General features: G+C 45.1%; 1 protein-coding gene across 1 annotated transcript; it reads left to right on the top strand.

Annotated features, from left to right (window-relative positions):
- The first annotated feature begins 1,525 nt into the window (after positions 1-1,525).
- Positions 1,526-2,722, top strand: LOC125234863. The gene is made up of 3 exons (XM_048141286.1): positions 1,526-1,645; positions 2,067-2,189; positions 2,398-2,722. The coding sequence occupies exons 1-3, from the start codon at positions 1,526-1,528 to the stop codon at positions 2,689-2,691; spliced, it is 537 nt and encodes a 178-aa protein (XP_047997243.1). The 3' UTR covers positions 2,692-2,722.
- The last annotated feature ends 19,570 nt before the right edge of the window (positions 2,723-22,292 follow it).

Raw genomic sequence — 22,292 nt, 5'->3', positions numbered from 1 at the left:
GTTCTCCATAAAGCTAAAGCCGCCAAAGGCGCAAAACGTCTCAGAGAGTCAAAGGAGCGTAAGCGTGATGATGAGCACTAGGAAACCGAAGTGACATACTGAAAAAAATACTGAAATGGGCATCCTGACAGAGTTACTGGATCTATAAAAACATTTGGCCTATAAAAGACAAGGGCTTTTATAGAATCCCCCCCCCCCCTTCCTCTCCACTAGCGGGTTGGGTCTTGATAAATTGAGTCAATAATAGGAAAAAAATTCGCTCGCGGTTACTGGTTCTCCAAATGTCTTTTATTTGTTGGACATAAAGAAATGTGCAAATTGTAGACATAATGCATTTTTACTTACGTACTTAGTCAAAATTTCGCGTTTGCTACGCTCACGTTCTTATTTAAAGTCGGGTTTCTGACTCTGTTATGTTACGTAGGTACATGAACACGATATCCCCTATCAGCCCGAGGGCCATATACCTAATTAGGGCGTGTATGAGGAGGTTCAAATGTGCAATGTATATAATAGCTTATAAATAGGAAAGAAGGAAAAAAGTTGGACTATCTACAGAGAGTCTACAAAAAGAAATGAGATCCCATCAAAAACAAAACTTGTAAAAACACCAAGTCTTCGCAACTCAGTTCTTCTGCCGTAAAAAGAGTTGAGATCCCTGTAATACCAAGTCGGTTAATTTATTCAGTCCCTACTTAAAGGACCTTCTGCCATAAGTTATTACGTAGTTTACCTATAGCTAACCTAATAAAATAACATATTACTTATAGCGACCATATCAATATGAAAAATATTTCATGTTTTAAAGAAAATGGACTGACTTGGCAATCGTATGAAACAATTTTGTCATCGGTGTAAGTAATATGATAACTTGTGAGATATATTGTATTTTCATGCGATTGCCAAGGCAGTCCATTTCTTTAAAACATTAAATATTTTTCATATTGATATGGTCGCTATAAGTAATATGTTATTAGGTTAGCTATAGGTAAACTACGTAATAACTTATGGCAGAAGGTCGTTTAAGTAGGGACTGAATAAATTAACCGACTTGGTATTACAGGGATCTCAACTCTTTTTACGGCAGAAGAACTGAGTTGCGAAGACTTGGTGTTTTTACAAGTTTTGTTTTTGATGGGATTCCAATTTATATTAATCAAGTTGACTGACCAGCATATCTAAAGTTTATTTTCATCTTTTCAGTTCGCTTTAAAACTGCAGTCGTATTTTTAATTTTTTAAATATTTATTTTATTGTTTTATAAAACTAACTAAATATTAGTACTTTTTGCTTGTATTCAGTTGTGGACAAAGTTTGGTCATGTCATGGCCATCTTGTCATGTGAATTGTGATGTCAAATTAAACCTAAGTGACCTAAGTTATACAGCGTATCTATATTGTATAATTTTACTAAAAAAATCAACTGCTATGATAGTTACGCACGATTCGCAGTGATAAATCGTTATTTGTCTGTTGTCTGTGTGTGAAGGAGTGCGCCGTTGTAGTTGTAGTCGGGTGGAGCGCGATGGCGGGCGGCGGCGGGGGCGGGGGCGGGGGAGGCGCGCTGGACGGCCTGCCGCGCTGGAGCTGGCTGCTCGGGCTCGACCTGCGCACCGCCGCGCTCGTCGTCGCCGCCGTCGGCATCGTACGTTCGAGACCAACCATACTAACTAATCACTTTGGCACCGATGTCCCCATATACATTCAGATAGGCCCAATTTGTTACTGTAAAATCTGTAAAGCGCCAACTCAAACCACGATTTACATAATTATAACTAAGATAGAGCACTGTGTCAATGAGTCTTGTTTGTCTGTCAATATGTTACTTCTTGTCTCTCAAACCGCTGACCCGACAGCTTACAGAAGTTCCGGAGAATGACATAGGAAAGATTTTATCCCGAAAATTAACACTTAAGAGGGATAAGCTAAATAATTTAGGCATTCCCTGTTAATTTTGCTTAAATTGAAATATTGCCTTTCATATTTTATCAGACACTATCCAGATAAGTAATTTGATGTAGACGAAGAGAGGGGCAAAAGCTAGTTAGTGTCCCCGTCCCCGGCAGGTGCACCCGACGGCGTACCTGTACTCGTGCTGCGTGCACCGCGGCGGCGTGTTCCGCGCCGCGTGCCTGCTCGCCGCCGCCTGGGGCGGCTTCAGCGCCGGCCTCTTCGTCGGCGTCCTCAAAGTACGCCAACACTCCTTTCCCGTCCTATCCCGTCATAAACATTTGATTGAAACGCCAAAATTACATGACTTAATAGCATGGCTGGTAGTATCTACTACCAGAACTTTTGTTAAAAACAAAAAGGATTGAGCAATTAATGCACATGCCGCGTGTGACGGTAGCGAAAACATCAAACAAACCAGTTTAATTTGAATTTACGTGTGCGCAGGGCTTGGAGCTGGCATACTTGTGCTGGGAGTGGTTCACGCTGGTGTTCGCGCCGCTGATGATCCTGCTGCTGGGCTGGATGTCGTCGCACTGTTGCTGCCGCCTGCGCGCCGCGCCCTACGCCGTGCTCACGCCCGCGCTCGCCATCATTTTCTACTGGAGTGAGCATTTGCCGCTGGAAATGTTGTGGCTAAATGCTATTTTTGAAATGCGATTCTTAAAAAATCATGGAACGAATGCGAATGAAAAGACGATAAAAACACATTCAAAATACAGTAACCAAACAGTTTTGTAATTTGCCAGCTCTATGAAGAGTTTTTGTTCACCTTAATATTGTCCTCATTGTTTCAGTAATATTGTACTCCGTGTTTGTGGTGAACACCCAACGCATGAAGGCCTTCCCGACGTAACTCTACTACAGATTAGACTATATTTCGACTAAGTTTTTTTTTTTTTTTTTTTATTAAGCGCAAAGTATGACACACACATAATTATTATCTAAAATGACAAAAATAACATCTGAAAAAGATAATATTTTAATAAAACATTATATGCAATCTATGTTTCATTATAATTCCCACTGAATCATGGTCAGTACTAAAATCTCATATATAAGATTATATATAAAAAGACCACATTAAATCATTTTTCGAAAAAAAAAAAAAACAACAACAACAAAATACTGCTAGCGGCGCCACCTATTGAAAAGAAACAATACTGTACGTAAAGAAGAAATAAGTTCCAAAACTACATTACAAAGATACGATTTTCCTATATTACAAATAACATTAGCGATGTGACCGATAGATGGCGCTAATAAATCAGTTAAATGGCGCTATCGAGATTTTTATTCGTATCATGTGGTGATTTTACAAAAAGGGTGGTTAGGTAAGGTTCGGAGTTAGGTTTAGGTTCAGAGTTAGGTTTAGGTTCAGAGTTAGGTTTAGGTTCAGAGTTAGGTTTAGGTTCAGAGTTAGGTTTAGGTTCAGAGTTAGGTTTAGGTTCAGAGTTAGGTTTAGGTTCAGAGTTAGGTTTAGGTTCAGAGTTAGGTTTAGGTTCAGAGTTAGGTTTAGGTTCAGAGTTAGGTTTAGGTTCAGAGTTAGGTTTAGGTTCAGAGTTAGGTTTAGGTTCAGAGTTAGGTTTAGGTTCAGAGTTAGGTTTAGGTTCAGAGTTAGGTTTAGGTTCAGAGTTAGGTTTAGGTTCAGAGTTAGGTTTAGGTTCAGAGTTAGGTTTAGGTTCAGAGTTAGGTTTAGGTTCAGAGTTAGGTTTAGGTTCAGAGTTAGGTTTAGGTTCAGAGTTAGGTTTAGGTTCAGAGTTAGGTTTAGGTTCAGAGTTAGGTTTAGGTTCAGAGTTAGGTTTAGGTTCAGAGTTAGGTTTAGGTTCAGAGTTAGGTTTAGGTTCAGAGTTAGGTTTAGGTTCAGAGTTAGGTTTAGGTTCAGAGTTAGGTTAGGTTCAGAGTTAGGTTTAGGTTCAGAGTTAGGTTTAGGTTCAGAGTTAGGTTTAGGTTCAGAGTTAGGTTTAGGTTCAGAGTTAGGTTTAGGTTCAGAGTTAGGTTTAGGTTCAGAGTTAGGTTTAGGTTCAGAGTTAGGTTTAGGTTCAGAGTTAGGTTTAGGTTCAGAGTTAGGTTTAGGTTCAGAGTTAGGTTAGGTTAGGTTAGTTTTTTTTTTTTTTTTTTTTTTTTTTTTTTTTTTTAACTTGTTCCTCCAACATTATCGGAGTCTTTTTCTATCTATTGTTCATTCATTCCAGTTCTCGCAGTTATTCTTCTCGCACTTTTATGCTTCATACAAGTCTTTCATTCATACATCATCTTTCTTACTATTCTGAGTGGGATTCTCAGCTAACTATATTTATCTTTATTTATTTATCTTTTGTAATGGTGTAAGTAAAATACAACGGTTGGCAGTCAGATATAGGACATTGGGGGATTTGCGGGAGTTTATTGGGGTGTATTTTTATTTCTTTTATTTAACATTGGTTGCCTTTATTTCTAATTTACTTACATTTCTATTTATTTACAATTTTTTGCATATGACAGTATTAATATTTTTATCAAAAAATATATGACTATCATATTTTTATCTATAACTACTTATTTTTATTTACTACAATTGTCACTATTTTTACACAATATTTTAAAAACTTGTCCCTTTTTTCATCACTACATACTATATTACTGAAGTTTTCTATGCTGATAATTTCGTCTATCTCGGCTTCAATGTTGTGTCTAGTTTTTCCAAATTGGGGACATTCTGTTAGGATGTGTATTAAACTTTCCGGTTTCCCGGGTTCGCATGAACACGACGGATCGTCCTTGCACTTGAAGCGGTTCAGGTACTCGGAGAATCCGCCGTGCCCCGTGAGTAATTGTGTGGTTATTCCATCCAGTTTAATTTTTCGCACTATCCGATACGCCGCTTCTATGTTCGGGAAAAACAGCTTGGTTGTCGAGGCAGTGCTGCCCGTTTTATATCTGCGATCCCACTCCTCAAGCGTCTCAGCTCGGATCTCTCGCTTTACGTAGGAGACCGGGCAAAGATCGTAGTGTGGACGTCCTTTGAATCTCAAGGCTGCCTCTTTGGCTAGTTCGTCGGCTCTTTCGTTGCCTTCCAATCCCGCATGTGCTTTGATCCAGAACAAGGTTAATACTTTATTCTGGAGAGATACTGATTTGATGTGATCTCTCGTTTTTACAGCTAGCGGGTGGAAACAACGATGGTTTATGACTGTTTGCAGAGCAGCTCTGGAGTCACTGTATATACCAAAGGACGTCGCGCTATGCCCCGCTACAGCTCGAGTCGCCTCGCATAGTGCTAGGAGCTCAGCCTGGAATACGGTGCAGTACTTGGGGAGAGCAAGCTTGAGGGCTTTTGTTTCAACATCGCCACTCCATATGGATAGTGCGGCCCCCACCCTGCCCTCGATCTTGCTCCCGTCTGTAAAAATGCGAACATCAAAATTACAGTTTTGATCCAGCATTTCTCTGTTCTCCAGGCTGAGGAATCCCAGCGTCATATAATCGGCTGGGTGAGGTGCTTTCATTGCTGGGGCCATGCGCTCCACTTCTCTGTCCGCCAGCTCCGGTCGGGATATTCCCTTTTTGGCCTCGTATAACAAGGCCGCCTCGCGGATTCGGAGGTCAAGAGGGATCATCCCGGCCAGCGCAAGCGCTGCGTTCATGGAGACAGTGCGGTAGGCTTTGCACTGTTTTTGGGCTATCCCGCGTTGTAGTGCCTCGAACTGCCTTTTTGCCATTTCTTTATTGGCAGCTGGTGCCCAGACACTGGCGGCGTACAGTACAATGGGTTCCATGGTAGCCACGTATATTGTTTTTATGACTTCTGGGTGAAGTCCCCAACTCACTTTTGCCGCCTTTGCCAACTGTTTATACGCGCCAGTAGCCTTTTTACAGACGTTTGAAATGTGGGTATTAAAGGTGAGCTTCCGGTCTATAGTAACCCCTAACAGTTTTATTTCGTCAGACATGTCTATCCCGATCCCTCCCATGGTCAGGCGAGGAGTGTCGTATTTTAATTTTTTAGTGATCGTCATCGCGTTTGTTTTTTGCGGAGCGAACTTTAATTTGTTATCGACACCCCACGCCCGAACGTATTCAAGAGCAGAGTTTGCACGCCTTTCGATTTCCAGGGCCGTTTTACCGTGGAATGCCATGACCACGTCGTCTGCAAAAGCCTGGCAAAAGTCTCCCTTCGCTTCTAGGCTTTTTAGGAGGGGGTCCAATAGGAGGTCCCAAAGGATTGGGCCTCCGATTGACCCTTGGACACATCCTTTGTTTGTGCTTTTGGCGTACTCCTCTCCTGCGTACTTGACAATCACCTTCCGATTGCAGAGATAGCTATCAAAAGTACGTCTCAGGTTCAGCGGACAGTTTTCTTCCGCCAGTCGGACTCTTATCGCTGGCCACCATGCGCTATCGAAGGCTCCCTCTATATCCAAGGATACCACTGTGACAATTTCCTTATGATTGATTTTACTGCGGATGTATTGCATTAGGTTATAGAGGGAGTCTTCGGTGCTTCTTTGCGGCATGAATCCATACTGGCGGGTACTCATGTTCGGTAGCAGATGGAACCTGAGGCGGGCCACCAACATTTTTTCAAGGGTTTTCCCGAGCACTGGCAGGAGGCCTATTGGCCTATACGCTTTCGGAACAGTATAGTCACTTTTGCCAGGCTTTCTCAGTACAATTACCGTGGCTCTCTTCCATATTTCCGGGAAGTGGTTGAGTTCCAGGCATTTGTTCAGAAGCTGTAAGAATAGTTCCGGGATGCATCTTATAGCCTGAAGACATATGTCAGCGGTGAAGCCATCGTCTCCAGGAGCTTTTTTAGGGTTGAAAGACTCACTGGCAGTTTTTAGTTCCTCCATGGTGAACGGTGGGTCGCTTGGTCCCACATGCTCCTGTGCATTCACCATTTCAGCTCTCTGCCTGATGTTTTGGTGGAACGCATTGTCGCTGGATGTGAGGTCTTCTGGGTAAAAGGTTTCTGCTAACAATTTAACAGAGCCTTTTGCGTCTAGTGCCTCGCCGTTTTGTTCCAGCGGTCTGTCCTCTTTTCTCTGTATGGTTCTTCCTATTACCCTATAGATGCCATCCCAGACACTCTCTCTATCCTGCTTACAGCAGAACTCCTTCCAACTGTTTGTCTGAGCTTTTGCTGTCTCTGTCTCATATTTTTCTTTTTGTTCTAGGTATTCTTCAACAACCTTCGCTCTGCGGATTGGAGCTGCGCATCGGATCCTACGTTTTCTTCTTGCAACTTCCCTCTTCATCTCTGCGAGTTTCTCGGACCACCACGGCACGGTGAGTATTTCTTTGGTTTTCTTTAGTGGCATTGATTTCTTGCATGCTTCTGTAATTATTTGTGTGAGTTTTTGTGTGACTTTTTCTAATTCTTCTGTGTTAATTATCTTTACTATTTCAGTTTGTGTTAGCTTGTGTTCAAGTGTCAGTTCGCCGAGTTTTGCACAGAACTCTGGCCAGTTTGCCTTTTTTGTATTGAAGATTCTAGTAGTCCTGTTTATTGTAATGCCTTTGGATTTTTGCAGGTATATTTCAAAAAGTATGCCGTTGTGGTCCGAGCTCGTGAGGCTTTCGTCTACTCTCCATTCGCCCATCAAGCTGAGGATGTCCGTTGAGCAGGCCGTGATGTCCACAAAGCTTTGATACCTTTTCCCCCTCGGACAGTGTCGAAGGTCGGTATGTTTCCTCTATTTAGTATAGACATATTTAGCTCGTCTAGAGTTCCGGACAGCTCTTCACCTCTGTAATCATTTACCGGGCTTCCCCACCACATGCTTTTGGCGTTTACGTCGCCTCCCACGATCCATGTCCTGGAGCCGGTTTCTCGAGCTATCAGGGCGAGGTGGTTCAGGTCTGGTCCAATTGGGTGGTTTTGTTGTGGACATTCCAGGTAGATGGAGACAAGCGTGACTTCCCACGCACTGGTTCGGATCCTCACCACGACGATGTTATTCGTGGTGAGTTTTGGACACTGAATGACGTCTAAGTCCTGGTCTAAGACTGCTATTGCAGCCTTCACAGTTCCTTCTCCTATATCAGTGCTTTGGAAGATCCTAACGCCCCTGTAACTTCTCATCTCCCTGGCAGCCCCCACGTATGGTTCTTGTAGGAGTGCCACTGCAACTCCCCGCCGCTTTGCTTCTATCAACAGTTCAGTTGTTGCCAATTTGGACCGTTGGAGGTTTGCTTGGGCTATTAAATATTTGTTGGCTTGTGTTTGGGTGCCCTTAGCAGTATGCTACGTTTGCTCGTGCTAATATATCCCATTTTTTTCGACACGGGCACTCGCTGCTGAACGCGTTATGCTCTTGATGATCGAGTTTTTCTCTAGCGCAGTTTTTACAGGTCGCGGGTATGTTAGCTAGGTAGTCAGCGCACTCGCCCCTCAGGTGCGGCCCACCGCAATGGCTGCAGAGGTCTACCGCCTCTTTGCAAAACCTTTTGCCGTGCCCGAATCCCAAGCAGCGAGTACACTGTACCAGGGGGGATTGATCTTCGGCTCTGACTCGTTGGAGATCGATATGTACGCTGCCAATATCCATCACTCTACGCCATATGGACGGCGACACACTGATTATTATGTTGCTTGTGTGTGGATTTCTGGTTTTCCGCCTATACCTGATCTCCACGCGGTCCTCTTCTGTGCTGAGGTCATGGAAAATCCCCCTGTTCTGATTCCTCAGGGCTTTTTTAATATCTTCGTCAGTATTTATTTGTAGGACGTTTCTGAGGATCAGTTGGGGGTCTTTGTTTTTCACTTCCTCTACGCACAAGTTTGTTCCTTCTTTCGAAAGCCTTTCCAGTGCCTTTTTTCTCTCCTCCGTGGTTTCGAATCCCATGATTACTTTCCTGTCTTTGGCTTTTCTCACTTTCTCCACTCTTATCCATCCGTCTTTCGCGTCGACTGTCTTTCTGACTTTCTCCAGTACGGCCTCACCAGTTTCCGTTTCATCGGTTGATGTGACTACAACCGAGTGCAGAGTGCTTCGTTGAGGGTGATTTGGACGCGTCGCTGTCACGCTGGCATATGTGGCCCCTTTCATGTTCTCCTTGTGCTCCTCTAGCGCTATCTTCAGTTCATCCATCTTTTTTATGTGTTCACTCTGTCTTCTTTCACTCTCTATCATTCTCCTTTCGTTTTCTTTCATATACTCTTCCATTTTGTTAAATCTTTCTCTCACATCCTTCTCTCTCGATTCTATTTCCAGCGTGGGATCCGGTTGTGCGGTTTTGTCTTCTGGCTCTGTTGGAGTCGCCGGCTTTGTCGCGTTGGTCCCTTTTCCTCTCTCTCTAGCCAGTTCTGCCTCCGCCTCCTTTACTAGTGCGTATAGTCGCTCTAGGGCTTGTTTTACTTCCACTTTAATTATTGTTTTGATATTGCCCGATTCCTTTAGACGCTCGTTTGCTTTGTCCAAATTGGCCTTGGCTTCTGAAAGTCTACTCACGTACTTTTTTGTCGGGACGGTGGAAGTTTCTGTCACCGGCGGCTTGGTCACTTTTGTTTTTGCCTTTTGTGTGATGCTTTGGGCTTTCTTAGTTTCCGGTGTAGTGATTTCCGCCGCCGGCGCCGAGGGGGCCTCTGGAGCTGGCTTCACCTTGTCGCCTGCTCCCGACGTCCCCGCGGACTCCGGACTTGGTGACATGCTGAACGTCTTACCCAATTCCCACTCCCCAATGCTTCGCCTTACTGATGGTCGTGTTTCAGATTTTTCCGGTTTTTTAGGCGAGGCATTGGGGACCGGGTTTTTCGCTGGTGTTCTGAGCATTGTGCTGTTGCTCATGGATGTCGAGGGGATAAGTTGGAGTTTTTACCTCTGTAAAGGGAGGTAAATTGTCTAGGTTATGGGTAGGTTTGTAAAAAGTAATAATAAAATAAAACTAAAATTTTGAAAAAGTAGAGTCAGAGGTTTTTCTTAATATAGAGTCGCAGACTCTTTAATTCAGTCTTATTAACTAATATACTATCACTACAAGATTTCTGGCGGTTTTTCCCAGGTCGAAAATTTTTCGACTCTACGTAGAGCCGAAATGTCTGCTCCAGTGGATAGCTCTCCCCGAGCCCTTTCTAACGATACCAAACACGGGGTACCCGTGAGTTGAAACGCCGGAGCTAGGGTGGTTTGAAATATCCGGTTTCAGGTCTGGTTTCCGGTTTCCGTTTCGGTATCTATGGATATCTCCGGCGTTTTTGGTCCAAATCACTCGTGCTTGGGCTCGTTTTTCAAGGCTCAATAAGCTCCACAATTTGACCGAGCTTGTTTTCAAAAAATTTTTTGGAAATTTTTGGAAATTTCCAATTTCCAAAAGTTTCCAAAAACTTCCGGAAGGTTGCCAAGCGTAAAGAGGAGTGTCCTGTCGACCCCACAGAGAAAACCGCTGCCCTCTGCGGCCACGGGAAGCGGAGATATTTAGGTTTAAAAATTTTCAAAATGGCGGCCGAACTGTCAAAGTACAACTTTGATTGCCGATATCTCCGGTTCTAGAGGCCGCAGCGACCTCGGGTCTTCGGCAAAGGTGCGATGTCGGACCCGCTCTGTCCGCCGGGCTGGTCTTCCGGATCTGATTTTTTGACAGCTCCTTTTTGGATTTTATGTTGTGGAGGGGGTAGAGTTGTATGCCCTTAATTCAGTTTCGAAAATCCCGTCTTCGTAGGACCTCCGGTTGCCGAGCTATGGATGGCTAAGTAAAAACAAGATGGCCGCCCAACTGTCAGATCTTGACTTTGACGGCTTCTAACTTTGCAACCAAAGGTCGTAGAAGGACCGGACTTTTTCTGGGGTGTGTGGCTCTATCTCCTCTACGCGTTTTGAGGGGTAAATGGCCTCTAAAAATTTTTTGGAGATACAAGGTTAAAACCACACACAACCAGTAGGGCCTTAAAAATGAATATGATCTGTGAAAAGTTGGATCTTGTACGTCGCACGGTTCCCGAGTTATTTAAATTTTTAAATCTGGTATCAAAAAACAAAATGGCCGAAAATTTGGTTTCCTTTTGATTTTAATGCTAGAGGGATGGCGTTTGGGGTTGGGGGTGATGAAATATGGATTCTAAAGCTATTGACACTATAAAAAATTGATTTTTTCTATTTGTTTTCGATTTAATTGAAAAAATGTTTAAAAATTTGTAACTCGAAAACCGTAAGCTGCAAAAATCCGGAAAAATTACTAAAAATATCTAAATCTAGAGACTTATACTACCTTATATCTAACAGACTTTTTCCTATACAAAAATTTTACAGGAGGTCACTTTTTCAAAATTTTTTGAAAAACTCAAAATTCTTGGTCACTAATGTCTATATGTCTCTGGAACTTTGAAGATCAGTTCTTTGTCCAAGCGCGCAACAGGAATCACAATAAAAAGTATATGGTCTGACTGAAGATTTTCTTTTATTAACACTTAAAGTTTCAATTTTGATTTTAAATTTTTTCCAAAACTATAAGTCCAAAAATTCAAAACAAAGTACCAATTGGATGAGTCCGATGAGAGGTTTTCCTGTGCTGAATGTGAAGTTCCCAGCTGCTCTATTTCGCTGACCTCGTGGCCACGTGGTTCTTGTTTTTCTGGTGATTGTGCCTCGGTGTTGCGGTGCCCAGGTGCATTTGAGGTGTCGTTGGATAGCTCTCTGCAAGCTGCTTCTGCTGGTATATTGCACGTGTAGATGTCACAGTCCGTTTCTGTTCTATGCACTCTTTTAGGTTGTCCTAACCTTAAAATTGACGGTTTTTGCCAATTTTTGGTTTCCACTGCACTTAAACCTTCACGCACTGTAATCCGTTCGATGGGTCTTGTAATTCCGCACCACGCGACACTTGTTTGAGGCCGATCGGATGAAAATTGCCACGTCCACGAATTTTTTTTTTAACTGCGGAGCTTTGCGAAAAAGATGTTGCTACGACGCAGGGTGGCACGTGACTGGTGGTTAGGTTAGGTTAGGTTAGGTTAGGTTAGGTTAGGTTAGGTTAGGTTAGGTTTTTTTTTTTTTTTTTTTTTTTTTTTTTTTTTTTTTTTTTTAACTTGTTCCTCCAACATTATCGGAGTCTTTTTCTATCTATTGTTCATTCATTCCAGTTCTCGCAGTTATTCTTCTCGCACTTTTATGCTTCATACAAGTCTTTCATTCATACATCTTCTTTCTTACTATTCTGATTAGGTTAGGTTAGGTTAGGTTAGGTTAGGTTAGGTTAGGTTAGGTTAGGTTAGGTTAGGTTAGGTTAGGTTAGGTTAGGTTAGGTTTTTTTTTTTTTTTTTTTTTTTTTTTTTTTTTTTTTATTTTATTCTATTGCCCCGGACATAATCAGGGTCTTTGTTAAGCTTATTTCAACATTCATGCCAGTTCTCGCGTTTGTGCTTCTCGCACTTTCATGCAGCATACGGTTCTTTCTTTCATGCATCATCTATTTTGCTTTTATGGGTGGGACTCCCATCTTTCTATTCTACTTGCTTGTTTGTTCTTTAATTCTTGGGGTAATAATTGTACTCAGGTGTTTTATTTACATTTCTCATAGGTTTACATTAGATTTTACTTATACATATACAGATAAACTTAATGTTTATTCTTATAATATACATGGTTTATCTTATATTTACTTATTTATTTCTATTTATTACTATAGTTGCTATTTTGACACAAAACTCTAAGAATTTTCCTCTAATGTATTTGTTTTTCATTATCCTATGTATTGTGTCTATCCTTATTTCCTCCTCCATCTCATTTTCCAAGTTAAATCTTTGCGTGATAAACTGAGGGCACTCCGCTATTAGATGCGGGATGCTCTCAGCTTTTCCGGGTTCACAGACACATGATGGGCTCTCCTTGCACTTGAATCTATGCAAGTACTCAGAGAACCCACCATGTCCTGTCATTATTTGAACTAGTATTGGGTTTAACTTTAGTTTTTTAATTTCAGGGTATGCTTCTACGGCGTCGGGATAAAACATTTTTGTTCCTGAGGCAGTACTTTCGATGCTGTAGCGCCGCCCCCACTCTTCCAGTGTTTCCAAGCGGATTGATTTCTTTATGAAAGAGATTGGGCATCTATCGTAGTGCGGTTTTGTCTTAATTTTTAGAGCGGCTTCTTTTGCAAGTGTGTCGGCTCGCTCATTGCCTACTGTTCCTACGTGCGCTCTTACCCAGTATAGCTTGATCTCTTTTGCTTGTCCCTGGATGTCTGCTAGGTTCTTGCGGATTTCGACCGCGATCGGGTTGAAGGAGCCTTGGTTACCTATTATCTCTAGGGTTGACCTCGAGTCACTGTAAATTCCAAAGCTTCCTCGGTCCGACCGCAGTACGAACTCCGTGGCCTTTAGAACTGCATACATCTCTGCTTGGAATACAGTGCAGTACGACTCTAGCTTGTACTTATGGGCTTTAATTTCGACACCGTTATTCCAACAGGATAACGATGCTCCAACCTTATTTTGGATTTTGCTTCCATCTGTAAAAAGTCGTACGTCGTGGCTGTCTTCTTCCGTTTCTTGATCCTCGCACTCGTAGCTGAAGCTTTTGCTTTCTGCGGGGTGTGGCGCAGCTGTGTGACTGGCTTTTAACTCCAGTTCGCGGTCCCCAATTAAAGGCTGCGGTATTCCTCTCTTTGCTTCGAAGATTTTTGCTGCCTCTTGGATTCTCAGATCCAGTGGGAGCAATCCTGAGAGCAGCAGCGCTGAATTGAGGGACACGGTCCTGTACGCTTTGCAAATTTTCTGTGCGAAGGATCTTTGGACGGCGTTCAGATGATTTCGGATGCACAGTTTTTTGGCGGCAGGGGCCCACGCACTTGCCGCGTACATGATGATGGGTTCTATGACTGCCGTGTATATCGTCCTGATGATCTCCGGTTGCAAACCCCAGCTGACCTTTGCCGCTCTCGTCAATTGCTTATGGATTGCAGTTGCTTTCCTGCAAGTGGCGAGAACATGTTGGTTGAACGTCAATTTCTCGTCGATTATCAGTCCTAGGATTTTTATTTCCTTTGATAGCTCAAGATCGACACCTCCCATGTTCAGGAGTGGTGCATCGTATTTCAATTTGTTGGTTATTACCATTGCCTTGGTTTTGTGCGGCGCAAATTTTAGTTTATTACTTTTGCCCCACTCCTGAACATGGGCGAGAGCGGAGTTGGCCTCTCTTTGTATTTCCAGGGCTGTATCTCCGGAAATCATCAAGACGATGTCATCGGCAAAAGCATGGCATCGGAGTTTCCTCTGTTGTAGATCGTCCAGCAGAGGATCCAGCAGCAGGTTCCAAAAAGTTGGCCCTCCGATCGATCCTTGGACACACCCTTTCGTGGTATGCTTGGGGTATTGGACTCCCTCATATCTCACCAGGACTTCTCTGTCCCTGAGGTAACTGTCTACTAGTTTCCTCAGGTTCAGAGGGCACCTTTTCTCTGCTAGCCTGCACCTAATGGCCGGCCACCATGCGCTGTCGAAGGCTCCCTCTATGTCAAGCGATATCATCGTGATGATCTTCTTTTACGAAGTTCACCCCTGATGTACGTCATTATGTCATAGAGGGAGTCCTCGGTGCTTTTCTGTGGGACGAAGCCGTATTGGCGGCTGTTCATGTTTGGGAGAGTGTGCCATTTTATACGCCTGATGAGCATTTTCTCCAGTATTTTGCCCATCACGGGTAACAGTCCTATGGGCCTATAGGATTTGGGTGCTGTGTAGTCCTCTTTAGCTGGCTTTCGGAGTATTACCACGGTAGCTCTTTTCCATATCTTGGGGAAGTGGGACAGCTCCAGGCACTTATTTGCTATACCAAGAAAAATATTTGGGTGGCGTGCTATTACGTGCTCGCATATGTCTGCGGTTAGTCCATCCTGCCCGGGCGCTTTTTTGGGATTGAAGCTTTCGGCGGCGTACCTTAGCTCTTCCATTGTGAATGGGGGGTCCCATGTTTCATCATGATTTTCCTCATTCACTGTTTGTGCTTTCGTTCTAGTACGCCGATGTTCCTCATTGTCTTCCTCCGGGCGGTCGTCCGGGTAGAATATGTCCGCTAGCAATTTTGCTGACTCGCCTTGCCCTAGCACTGTTCCATCTTTTACCAGTGGAACATCTTCGTGCCTTTTCTTGGTCCTTCCGATCACTCTATAAATGCCATCCCACATTGATTCCCGGTCCTGCTTCCCACAGAAGTCCTTCCAGCTTTGCACCTGTGTTTTCTTAGCTGTTTCCTCATAGATTTGTTTTGCTTCCAGGTACTCCTTCACGACGTATTCTCTTCGCCTCGGCGCTGCGCAGGATATTCGGCGTTTCTTCGTGGCCACTTCTTTCTTCAGTCTTCCGAGTTCGTCATTCCACCAGGGTAAGTTTATTTTGGCTATTTTCTTAGTTTTAGGTATCATTTTTTCACATGCCTCTTGTATTGTATGTATATATTTTTCTATTACTGTTTCTAGTTCTTGTACGTTTTCTATTTCGTTTATGTCTTTTTCTCTAATATTCTTGTTTTCGAAGCTTTTTGTTATTTCTTCACATAGGTCGGTCCAGTTTGCCTTTTTTGTTTTATATATTCTGGTTGTCCTCTCTATGTTCGTACCTTTGGATTTTTCTAGGTTTATTTTAAAAGTTATTGCATTGTGGTCTGAACTCGTAAGGCCGGTGTCCACCTTCCATCCCTCAATACGGTCAAGCAGTTCCGTCGAGCATGCTGTGACATCCACATGACTCTTGAAGCGTCTCCCTCCTCTTATTGTGTCAAAAGTCGGTTCTCTGCCTTCGTTGAGTATGTGCATGTCCATTTCGTTTAGCATTCCCACGATGTCTTCTCCTCTGTGGTTATCTCTTTCACTGCCCCACCAAGTGCTCCATGCGTTTAAGTCTCCTCCCATCACTATATGATCTATGTTTGCCTTCGTCGTTATTTCCTTAATTTGTTCGATGTAAGGCTGTATCGGCTTTTGATCCTCAAGATACATAGAGACTACTCCTACGCTCCATGCCTCTGTCTTCAGCTTTGTTATTACAATGTTCTCGGTGGTCAGTGTTGGGTACTGCTCGACATCAATGTCATTATTGAATATGGCTATCGCCGATTTGTTGACAGCTTCACTTCTCCGTATGCATTGGATGACTCTAACGCCAGGATAGTCTCTCATATACCCGGCTCCACCCACGTACGGCTCTTGCACCAGCGCGAAGTCAATTTTCCTTTTCCCGGCCTCTATTATTAGTTCTTGCGTTGCAAGTTCTTTTTCATAAGATTAGCTTGTACTACTGTATAGGACTTCGCGCTGTTGCCTGCCGCACCCGGGGTGCCGGTTTTCACTGCATCATCTTTAGCAATACGCCACTGTGGATCTGGCTATTTCCTCCCAACGCCTTCTTACCGGACAGTCCGAGCTGAAGGCGTTGTGAGCTACAGTCGTCTTCCCGGCCTGTTGGCAGTTGCAACATGATGGCTCTGCCCCTGCCGCCCATTCTGGACATTCCGCTCTCATGTGCAATCCTCCACAGTGGCTACATTTTTCTTCAGACATCTTACAGAATCGCTTGCTGTGGCCGTACCCCAGGCATTTGGTGCATTGCACCAACGGTGACTGGTCTTCTACCCTTATCCACTGCAAGTCTATGTGGACCTTTCCTTGGTTTGTTGCTCTTTGCCATACTATAGGGGATACTTTTAGGACTATATGGTGGGTATGTGAGTTCCTTGCTCGCCTCTTGTACTTCACTTCTATTCTTTGATCCTCTGTATCCAGGTTTTCGAAGATCCTCGTATTCTGTCTGCGCAAGGCGTCCAGCACTTCGTCTTCGGTTAGATATGTGAGTACATCTTTAAGGACGATCAGTGGGTCTTTGTTCTTTATTTCTTCCACCTGGAGTTTACCCCCACATTTTTTATCTTTTCACTTATCCTCTCTATTTCTGCTTTGGTTCTGCATCCTACTATTACCTTTTGATCTTTTGCTTTTCTGACTTTTTCCACTTGGATTCCCTCTTTTGCTGCTTCCACTACTGTCCTTAGCGTTTTCAGAACGTCTTCTCCTGTGTCTTTTTCGTCTGACGATGTAATTATGACTGAGTGTAAAGCGCTTCTTTCCGGCGTAGGTGTTACTGCTGTTGGCTCCAGGCGGCCCCCCGCCTTTACACTAGCATAAGTGACTCCAAGAGAGTTTGCTGCTGCTACGCTGGCATATGTAACTTTCGTCGCCACTTTTTCCAGGGTCTCTCGCTGGGTCTCCATTGAGGCCCTCAGTTCGTCCATTTTTCTTCCGTTCTCTTCAATCATTCGACTCTGTTCTGCGATTTTTGACAGGATTAGTTCCGAATCCTTTTTAACCTCGAAGGTGGCGTTGAGGTTTGTTTTCCCCCCTGCTAGTTTCTGGACTATTTTCGATTGTGCTGATGTGTCCGGGGCATCACGGGGTGTCACGGGGGCATCTTTGCCCAATTCCTTAATAATGTCATACATTTTATTAAGGATGTCCAGTACATTTGTTTTAATTTCCCGCTTTATGTTCCCCGAGTTCTTCATATGGTCTTTTGCCGCTTCCAGTAACGCCTTTGCCTCTACGACCCTCCGATGCGTTCCTTTTGGAAGTGGGCTCAAGCCACTTGCCATTGGAGTCACCTTCGGTTTGGCCGGAGGCGGGGGTTGTCTGGCTTGGGTCGTTTCTTGGCCAGCCGGTGTTTTTGTGGGAGCAGTTTTTACAGTCGGGGCGATCCCGTCTTTGTCCTGTGGGGTCTTCCCGGCTTCCCATTCCCCGATGCTACGTCTCACACTGCTCTCTGGCTGTGGGGACATCTTTGTAGGGGTGGGGGCCTTTATGTCCTCTGTTGTCCGGCTATGCTTCGTGGGGGACATCCTGGGATCTGTGCTCTTGGCAGGAGTCCTTAACATTTGAGAAAATGCTAGTTTGAATCCCTATAAATTTATTTCTAAACCCCTGTAAAGGGGGGGTTATAAAATTGTTATCTCTAGCCCCTGTAAAAGGGGGTCGTGTACCGTAGAGTCGCAGACTCTACTATCAATACAGTGGCCTGACTACTTGAGTAAGGTGGAAATAAAAATACACTAAGGAAAAATGAAGAAGTTTTAAGATGTAGAGTCAGTTGTTTTTATTTTAATGTAGAGTCGCAGACTCTGTAATAATGTCTTATTGGCTAATACTAATCCTAATACTTATACTGCAGTACCTCTGGGGGATTTTCCGAGGTCGAAAAAATTTCGTCTCTACGTAGAGCCGAATTGTCTGGCCCGGCGAATAGCTCTACCCGAGCCCTTTCCAACGATACCAAGCACGGGGTACCTGTGAATTGAGACGCCGGAGCTAGGACGGTTTGAAATATCCGGTTTCAGGTCTGGTTTCCGGTTTCCGTTTCGGTATCTGTGGATATCTCCGGCGTTTTTGGTCCAAATCGCTCGTGCTTGGGCTCGTTTTTGAAGGCTCGACAAGTCCCACAATTTGACCGAGCTTGTTTTCAAGAAATTTTTTGGAAATTTTTGGAAATTTCCAATTTCCAAAAGTTTCCAAAAACCTCCGGAAGGTAGCCAGGCGTAAAAAGGAGTGTGCTGTCGACCCCTCAAAGAAAACCGCTGCCCTCTGCGGCCACGGGAAGCGGAGATATTTAGGTTTAAAAATTTTCAAAATGGCGGCCGAACTGTCAAAGTGCAACTTTGATTGCCGATATCTCCGGTTCTAGAGGCCGCAGCGACCTCGGGTCTTCGGCAAAGGTGCAATGTCGGACCCGCTCTGTCCACCGGGCTGGTCTTCCGGATCTGATTTTTTGACAGCTCCTTTTTAGGTTTTATGTAGTGGAGGGGGTAGAGTTTTATGCCCTTAATTCCGTTTCAAAAATCCCGTCTTCGTAGGACCTCCGGTTGCCGAGCTATGGATGGCTAAGTAAAAACAAGATGGCCGCCCAACTGTCAGATCTTGACTTTGACGACTTCTAACTTTGCAACCAAAGGTCGCAGAAGGACCGGACTTTTTCTGGGGTGTGTGGCTTTATCTCCTCTACGTGTTTTGAGGGGTAAATGGCCTCTAAAAAATTTTAGGAGATACAAGGTCAAAACCACACACAACCAGTAGGGCCTTAAAAATGAATAAATTCAGTGAAAAGTTGGATTCTGTAAGTCACACGGTTCCCGAGCTATTTAAATTTTAAAATCTGGTATCAAAAAACAAAATGGCCGAAAATTTGGTTTCCTTTTGATTTTAATGCTAGAGGGATGGCGTTTGGGGTTGGGGGTGATGAAATATGGGTTCTAAAGCTATTGACACTATAAAAAATTGATTTTTTCTATTTGTTTTCGATTAAATTGAAAAAATGTTTAAAAATCTGTAACTCGAAAACCGTGGGCCGAAAAAATCCGGAAAAATCACTAAAAATATCTTAATGTAGAGACTTATACTACCTTATATCTAACAGACTTTTTCCTATACCAAAATTTTACAGGAGGTCACTTTTTCAAAATTTTTTGAAAAACTCAAAATTCTCGGTCACTAATGTCTATATGTTTCTGGAACTTTGCAGATCAGTTCTTTGTCCAAGCGCGCAACAGGAATCACAAGAAAAAGTATATGGTCTGACTGAAGATTTTCTTTTATTTACACTTAAAGTTTCAATTTTGATTTTAAATTTTTTCCAAAACTATAAGTCCAAAAATTTAAAACGAGGTACCAACTGGATGAGTCCGATGAGATGTTTTCCTGTGCTGAATGTGAAGTTCCCGGCTGCTTTATTTCGCTGACCTCGTGGCCACGTGGTTCTTGTTTTTCTGGTGATTGTGCCTCGGTGCTGCGGTGCCCAGGTGCGTTTGAGGTGTCGTTGGATAGCTCTCTGCAAGCTGCTTCTGGGGGTATATTGCACGTGTAGATGTGACAGTCCGTTTCGGTTTTATGTACACTTTTAGGTTGTCCTAACCTTAAAAATGACGGTTTTTGCCACTTTGTGGTTTCCACTACACTTTAACCTTCGCGCACTGTAATCCGTTCGATGGGTCTTTTAATTCCGCACACCGCGACACTTGTTTGGGGCCGATCGGATGAAAATTGCCACGTCCACGAATTTTTTACTGCGGAGCTCTGCGAAAAAGATGTTGCTACGACGCAGGGTGGCACGTGACTGGTTAGGTTAGGTTAGGTTAGGTTAGGTTAGGTTAGGTTAGGTTAGGTTAGGTTAGGTTAGGTTAGGTTATTTTAGGTTAGGTTAGGTTAGGTTAGGTTAGGTTAGGTTAGGTTAGGTTAGGTTAGGTTAGGTTAGGTTAGGTTAGGTTAGGTTAGGTTAGGTTAGGTTAGGTTAGGTTAGGTTAGGTTAGGTTAGGTTAGGTTAGGTTAGGTTAGGTTAGGTTAGGTTAGGTTAGGTTAGGTTAGGTTAGGTTAGGTTAGGTTAGGTTAGGTTAGGTTAGGTTAGGTTGGGTTAGGTTAGGTTAGGTTAGGTTAGGTTAGGTTAGGTTAGGTTAGGTTAGGTTAGGTTAGGTTAGGTTAGGTTAGGTTAGGTTAGGTTAGGTTAGGTTAGGTTAGGTTAGGTTAGGTTAGGTTAGGTTAGGTTAGGTTAGGTTAGGTTAGGTTAGGTTAGGTTAGGTTAGGTTAGGTTAGGTTAGGTTAGGTTAGGTTAGGTTAGGTTAGGTTAGGTTAGGTTAGGTTAGGTTAGGTTAGGTTAGGTTAGGTTAGGTTAGGTTAGGTTAGGTTAGGTTAGGTTAGGTTAGGTTAGGTTCCCCTTCGACGTGTTGCCACCTTGCCGTGGTGAAGGGGCTTGCGTGCCTCCAGGACCCTCAGGGCTATGCCGGACAGGGCCTCCCAAACCGGACAGGCCTGAGGCGAGAGGCCAGACTAAGAGCAGCACACGGGGGGCGGCTCCGCGTGTCCCTCTGAAGTCAGCAGAGGGCACAGTGCGAGCTGCCAGGTGTCCCCCCGGGATGGAGTCGGGGCCCTAGAAGCCACCGGAGGCGTGCCCAGGCCGCCTGGCGCGGCGTCGTGGCTACGGCCACCGTCGGGCAACCCGCAACCCGCACTGAGCGGACCGGGGGCCTCCCACACTGAGAGGAAGGCCAAGTGGAGTAAACCACTATAAAAATCCCCAATCCCAAGGTCTGCGGCGTGCCGATGGGATGCGTGGCTGGGGGGAGCCCAGTCACAAGCGCCGCACAAAGGGGGGCATACCCCTTAAAAATAGCAAAAGATGAGTGGTCAACCTAGCGTACAACTACCCCAGGAGGTCTCAATCCTCCGTGTCACCACAGAACGGGCATCCGTACTAGATGCCCGTACTGTGGTGACATGCCGCCCGTCGTATTCTGGGGGGGCACACCACTCTAGGATCAACTCCAACGACACTGGCAAGCGTTCAACGGATACCGATGCTCACGAACCGGATTTGTTGCTTAGGATACGTGGAGGAGGTGACGCGGAGGAGGCTGTGATCGAGCCCTCCCCGAAACCTGCAGGAGGAGATGCGGACAGCGAGGAGGCGGTGGGTACCCCGTCCTCACCCGGGCTTGCCCTGCCCTCGCCTAAGCCCGTCCCAACGGGGTACCGCCCACTGCGGGATGCGCTCGGGCGTTATATTCGCTACCCCGCGCCCGCGTCCGACACGCTAACAGGGGCGGAGGATGCGCCTGTGCCCACAGGGTTCAGGCAGTTCGTGCGTCCTTCCACGCCGAACCGAACGCGAATCTTCACGGGGAAGGTTCACGGCACCCGCGGAGTGGAGGCGTCTATGTCGCCTGAGAGAGAGGAGTACTTCTCCCCATCAAGGATTGACAGACGCGACTTGTTTGGCGAAGGGGCGGCCGACACCGGTGACTCGGAAGGCTCGGTGGAAATGGGTCCCCAAAAGGCGCACGCGGCGCCCTCGACCTCAGACATGCCCTCGAAGTTCTGGGGCTCGAGGCCCGAGAAACGACTTGCGGATGAGCTCGCGCTTTCTTCCGGCTCAGAGAGCGACGCGGGACTCTTGCTGGGCACTGCCACTGCCAAAAGAGGCAAGAAAGGCAAAGGAGGGGGGCGCCGCACCGGCCCCAGAAACAAGCCTGATACGCTGGGCCAAACACCTATCGTCCTGATCGAGCGTATTAGGCTCAGCTCGCGCTCGCCGACAGCCAGTACGCAGGAGACGGACGTGACCGACGGCACTGGGAGCGCCAACACTCCCAATGCGGGTGCCGAGTCGGACTCAGGGCGAAGTGGGGGCTCGACGCACGACGCGGGGCTTTCCCAAGCGAAGCGGGAGCTCAACCGCCTCAGACGGGAGGAGATCCAGCGCAAGGCGGAGGAGGAGCTGGCGAGCCTCACGCGGGCGCTGGCGCCGGGCAAGCCCCCCAAGAGTGGCGGGGCAGTTCTGGGCCCGCCAGACACGGACGGAGCGGACAACAGTGCGGCGTCGCTCCACCAAAGGGTGA

The sequence above is a fragment of the Leguminivora glycinivorella genome, chromosome 16 (assembly GCF_023078275.1).
Source record: "Leguminivora glycinivorella isolate SPB_JAAS2020 chromosome 16, LegGlyc_1.1, whole genome shotgun sequence".
Classification (NCBI taxonomy): domain Eukaryota; kingdom Metazoa; phylum Arthropoda; class Insecta; order Lepidoptera; family Tortricidae; genus Leguminivora; species Leguminivora glycinivorella.
This window is presented reverse-complemented; position numbering and strand designations above follow the sequence as displayed.